Here is a 6196-nt window from a genome sequence, read left to right as displayed (position 1 = left end):
GGATGGTAGTTCCAGCACACTGGTGCCATTAAACACAATATTTTGTCACTTCTCAAAGCAGAAATGCTCTTGCTCTTAGTTTAGAAACAAAATAATACAGACTGACACTTGCCACTTACATTTTAATATAACATTATAGACATTGTGGCTTTTAGAAAAATGTGGGGAGTAGTGCACTATGTGACATTAATTTAACTTTTATACTTTATTTTTCTTTATTGTATTTCTGAATACTTCAGTTTGATACTTCAACTTCTACAGAAGTATTTAAACACTAGTATCTATACTCCTACCTACAGAGTAATAAACGGGAATTATATAATTTTATATTAGGGAATATCTGCTTTAAGTCGTCGTGTTGTTTTGGCCACAGGGGGGAGCGAGCTGCCCGCGGTGTGAAGCCCCTCGTTCCGGGTCTGGGTTCCTGGGTTCCTGTGAGGTAGTTAGAGGGAGCGGTGGGCTGGTGCTGAGCTGTGTGTGGAGGGTGTGTGAGAGTGGGGCGGGCGGGCACAGCGCGCTGCTGGCGGGGCAGGATGTGGTGGGGTAAGAGCCAGCGTTAACGTTACTACCGCACACGGCCGGAGCGGGTCGCCATGCTGGAGGCGGAGAGCAGCTGCAGCAGCTGCAGTGGAGGTCACTGACTGACGGACCGGCTGACGAGACGAGCTGACGGACTGGGACGGAGCGGAGCTAACCTACGTGGCGAGCGGGGGCAGATAGCAGGCAGCGGTGGAGAGGAGCGTGTCCGCGGAAAGTTCTTCAGACTGAGGAGGACGGTGTGTGTGTGTAAACTTGGCAGGAGGTAGTAAGCTAGTTAGGTTCGCTCGTTAGGGAGAACCAGCGCTCTGTGTAGATAAGCGTAGGTTCAGCTAAATCAGTGATTCGGCCGCAATCTCAGGAAGTTCAATCCGGGAACTTTTCTCTAGCAACCGTCGTTTGGAAGTGTTTATTTACGTGTTAGCTTAGCTAGCTAAGTTAGTTAGCTACTAAGTTACTACTCTCCTAAAGTTGGACTTATTTGGACTCTTTTACAGCTGTTTCCTCGCTTTGTGGAACTTTTAACACTGTTCAAACATGAGTGCGACCACAAATGGAGTTGAACCCAATGCAGCACCTGCGCCCAATCAGAACGGACTGGACCAGGGTCCAAAACCGGACCCTCGCACGGACCCGGACCCGGGCGGAGAGCCTCAGTCCTCGGTAGGAGACGCTAAAAACAACGGGATTAAATTCGCCAAGTCCTTCCTGCTGGTGCTGCCTATCTACGTGCTGGGCTACCTGGAGTTCAGCTTCAGCTGGATCCTGCTGGGCCTGGCGGTTCTGTTCTGGCTCAGGCGGAACCAGGCGGCCAGGTTTCCGCAGGTCACCCGGGCCCTGGCCTTTTTCGAGCACGAAGAGCAGCTCGTCCGCCAGAGCTTACCGACCACAGAGCTGCCACCCTGGGTAAGTGTGTCTGAGTAAGTGTGTGTGTGTGTGTGTGTCTGTGTGTAGGCTGGTGGCAGTGCCAGCCATGTAAAAAGTGCGGTGTTTTCAGTGTGTGGTGTGGCGCAGTGGATTACACCACAGCATGCCAGTGAGCTAATGCATACACAGCTCTGGAAAAAAATAAAGAGACCACTTCAGTTTCGGAATCAGTTTCTCTGATTTTGCTATTTATAAGAATATGTTTGAGTAAAATGAATATTGTTGTTTTATTCTGCAAACTACGGACAAATACAAATATTTCAAATACAAGTATTGTCATTTAGAACATTTATTTGTAGAATACTAGAAATGGCTGAAATAACAAAGACTCAAATAATGCAAAGAAATGAAGTTCATATTCACAAAGTTTAAAAGTTCAGAAGTCAATATTTGGTGGAATAACCCTGGTTTTTAATTACAGTTTTCATGCATCTTGGCATGATGTTCTCCTCCACCAGTCTTACACACTGCTTTTGGATAACTTTATGTCACTCCTGGTGCAAAAATTCAAGCAGTTCAGTTTGGTTTGATGGCTTGTGATCATCCATCTTCCTCTTGATTATATTCCAGAGGTTTTAAATTTGGTAAAATCTAAGAAACTCATCATTCCCAAACTAGGTGACTATACTGCTCTACACCAATAAGAGTCAATGGGCTAGACTCCTCTAACACTACATTGCCCCACTTCTATAATAGGAACAACCTTGTCACCTTTTGTTTAGAGCATCAGATAAATGCCAATGAATGTGAAATGTGAAATGTTTCATAATGTGGAAAAAATCAGTAATCTGTGTCAGTCAGGGCTGATCTGCGCTGGTCTCCCATGAATGGTGAACTTTAGCCCTTTAAACTCACACTCTCTCTCTGTGTCTCTAAACTGTGACCCCTAACCCATATTACTAAATATATAGCCCCCCTAGGGCTGGGCGATATTGTTAAAAAACAAAACAAAATATTAAATAATAGCCTCAATATTCTTTAAATATTGTAGGTAGGTAAGTAATCTTTATTTGTATTGCACTTTTCCAGAAATACTCACAAAGTGCTTTACAGACAAAACATTAAAGAAAACTATAAATATATAAAAATAAATACAATTATCAAAACGTAGACGAATCAATGTAACAAACTGTCAACATGTCGACATAACCACCATGTTCATTCATATGCTACAAAAAGCAAGAGAATAAAAATACATTTTTAAGCGTTTCTTAAAGACATGATCCGATGTTGAGTGTCTGATGTCAGAAGGGAGATCATTCCATGGTCTATGGAATGACTAATGTATGAAAGATTCTCAATTTCATTTCGTTTATGATTTTTAGTCCTTACATATACATAAAAACTTCAGTTTTTATTTGTAAACAGACAGCACCATTTAAAGTGATACGCTTATGTTTTCTTTACATTTCATTTCTGATTTGTAGTTTCTTAAATTTTACATGCAGCTTTTATATTAAACACAGTGTAAATATAACCTCCTTCTATTCAGTTAAGGAAATTGTTAAACATGAAAATCTCTTGATAAGAGTTGTTTACAGGTCCCTGACAGAAGTAAATATCTGCCTACTGAGACTCACCCTGGCAGCTTCTGTATGTAAAGATCTCGATACAGAGAAGATACAATCGAGATTTTCCCATTTTGGTTATCACATTAAAGCATTAACTCAATTAACCTCCCAGCTTTAAGCCACCCATTTAGTGACGCGACCTATATGAGTTTTTTAGTGATCACTCAGATTTTAGGATTACGTATTTCATTACTCTTAAATTGCTAGCACACCCACTATGCCAACCACAGTGATGCACCGATGTGGGAATACCGGGCCGATGCAAATATAAAGTATATTCCATGTGGATAACTATGTATCTGCCACTACCAATATACACATTTATTCTATGCAATGTACAAAGCAGTACTTAATAAAAATGTGACCTGAGTAGAAGTTGAAGTGTGAAAGTACTAAAATATATTTATAAAAAAAATATTGTACTTAGGTATTGCTTAAGTAGTGATAGTGTAAAGCATCTACCACTTTAGCTAACTGGTTCTTACATAGACTGGTGTCAGCTTTAACCCCCCTTTTTAAATTAACAGGTTAAATAAAACAATACATCTATTAAAACTAATACAAATAAATCAAAAATAGCTTATATCAGTGCATTATATCAGTGCATTATATCAGTAGCGTGGCCAGTTTGGGACAATTGTAGAAGTGCAGTCAGCATCGCTTGGTTCTTTTTTTCCAGCATAGAATAAATACAACATCAGGTATCGTTTAAAAAAAATATCAAGCGAAAATGAACTAATTCTGATATCATTGAGCATGGCTAGTTCGACATTCTAAAATATGGTAAGCCATGCAAGGAAAAAGACTTGAATCAGCTTTAATGAAGGTGAGGTGCTGATCATTGATCACAGTAGCCTTTGAAAGTTTGGGGGGAAGGGAGAGGGGATTTATCCCAGTGGACCTTCGACCTGTCCACGTTTTTACTCCACATTCTCCTAGCTAACACACCTAGGCCAGCCCAGCAGCATTCTAACCTACGATACATGATTAACTGGCTTAGGTGTGTTTGGACTTCAGCAGAATAGAAATAAAGGCTAACAGAGGATCCTTGAGGATTGGATTAAAATCTGTTGCATACCCAGACCTCTTACAGCAATAATTTTTGTTTTGATCGATATGCTGTCCCAGAAATTACAGTGATAAACTTTTAATTGTTTTGAAATTCGATTTCTCCTGGATTGTAAAAGGGATTTAAATAATGCATAAAATGCACTTAAAATGTTGTTTTAAAAAAAGTGGCCTCTTCTTCCTAAGAAGAAAAATAAAACGGACAGTACCAATGTCAGCAAAAATGGTTAAAGTCATGTCCGTATACTGTATGCTAACTCAAAAACGCAATTATCATGACAGGCCTAATGGCGCCATTATGATGTGCAATGATTAGTGCATTGCTTTATTTATTACTGTTGTACTGTTGTGAATCAGCAGTCAATCTTTGCGGTAACAAGTTAAAAAACTAGAGTTGTACAATTTTGGAAAAAAAATCTGACATTGTGATTATTCATTTTTTTGTGATATTTATATTTAGCAATGTTCAAAAAATCTTCTTGTTATTCAGTCAATAGAGAAATATTTTTACTGAGCTAAAATCCAGCTCTCTTTATCAGATTTCTTATTCAGATTTTTAAACCTTAGGCTGATCTAAGAAGTCATGTCCATTTATTATATATTCACTCAATAACGCAATTATCATAACATGCATAATGGCATCATTATAGTAAGGACAACAATGGTTAGTGCCTTGCTTTATTTTTTTTACTGTTGTACCTTAGGGATCAGCAAGCAATTAGATTTTTTCAGCCAATAATGGCACAAAATAAGTCAATTGAATTTACTGTTAAATCCTTCAGGTTTCTTGCAGGGTCTGTCTGCAATCTCAGATATACTCTAGTTAAGAGTTTACATGCACTGAGAATAAAAAAAAAAAAACATTACTGACCTAATATCCAGCTCTATTAATCAGATTGTTTTTTTTTTTTTTTTTACAGATCTTTGCAACCAAAAAATTCTTAGTTTAAAAATGGACTATTTAAATAGTCAGATAAGTGTAGATAACCAATTAAAAACAAATAGGTGAGTCCATGTAAATGCATTCAGTGTTCCAACATTTCATGATATTAATAATGCCCTGTTTATGGGAGATAGAAGAAAAAAAAAGTATAAATAGCTAATAATAAACTACATAATCTGAACCCTGGTAACATTACATGCCGTGAAAACGAGAACAGGGTGAATTGTCCTGTTGTATCAGTGAAACTGTGGCATAACATGTATGACTTCATTTGCCTTACTCAACACTGCACATCCTGCAGTGTGATGACTGCACATGCTCACATGGTGATGACCATTATGATACAATGTAGTGCACAAAAACAAACGCCACCAAAACTCAACATCTCTGCTGATAGTGTTCTATAGTCCTGCAGGTTTTGACTTATATCTGTTTTCAGACTTGTTTTAGTTGGATATTTGTTTAACAGTAAATTAAGAAAGTTGTATTATCTACTGATAAAATGTAGATAGGGTGTCTCACATGATTCTGTGTGGCGTAGTGAGAATTGTCACAGATGACTTGTAATCACACACCCTGATGAACTGGTATCTGTCAGTTGTAATTAGGGTGTGTTTTAGAGCTGCGCTATGTGTGGCGTCCTACGTAACCGGAGTAGTTACTAGGGATGCACTGGTGTGGGAATTTTTGGTCGATGATGATGTACTTCTGTGCTGATGCCAGTACCAAGATACACATTTATAGCTTACAGAGAGAGTAGACACCTTAATAAAAAAACACAACTTAAATACATTTATTTTTTCTAATTTTCTCCCAATTTGTCTCCCCAATTAAGCTAGGCTAGTTGTTCCACTTATTTCCCTATCGCTAGTGATGTCACAACACAAAGAGGGTAATGATTAGCTCATGTCTTCTCTGATACATGTGAAGTCAGATTCCGCCTCTTTTTCAACTACTGCTGATACAGCTTTTCAAAATCGGAGGAAAGCGCAGCAACTCTGTTCTGATACATTGTGCTGATGGGAAAGAGCGCCAAATACCCACCCAGAGAGAGCAAGGCCAATTGTGCTCTCTCAGAGCTCTGGCTGCTGCTAGAAAGCTGCATGTCTGGGATTCGACAAGTGGCAGCACTTTGCCCGCTGGACCACTC

General features: G+C 39.1%; 1 protein-coding gene across 3 annotated transcripts in view; it reads left to right on the top strand.

Moving 5' to 3' along the window:
* Positions 1-525: 525 nt before the first annotated feature.
* esyt2a (extended synaptotagmin-like protein 2a) overlaps positions 526-6196 on the top strand; it is a 76685-nt gene continuing 71014 nt past the window's right edge. For 2 of the 3 annotated variants that reach the window (XM_007232169.4, XM_007232168.4), the window contains exon 1: positions 527-1443. In XM_007232169.4, coding sequence (XP_007232231.3) covers positions 1075-1443 — 369 coding nt within the window. In that variant the 5' untranslated portion in view covers positions 527-1074. Of the gene's footprint in view, positions 1444-6196 lie in introns of all 3 variants that reach the window. The other variant, XM_007232166.4, reaches the window with a different exon arrangement.

This window comes from Astyanax mexicanus, chromosome 4 (assembly GCF_023375975.1).
Source record: "Astyanax mexicanus isolate ESR-SI-001 chromosome 4, AstMex3_surface, whole genome shotgun sequence".
NCBI lineage: Eukaryota > Metazoa > Chordata > Actinopteri > Characiformes > Acestrorhamphidae > Astyanax > Astyanax mexicanus.
This window is presented reverse-complemented; position numbering and strand designations above follow the sequence as displayed.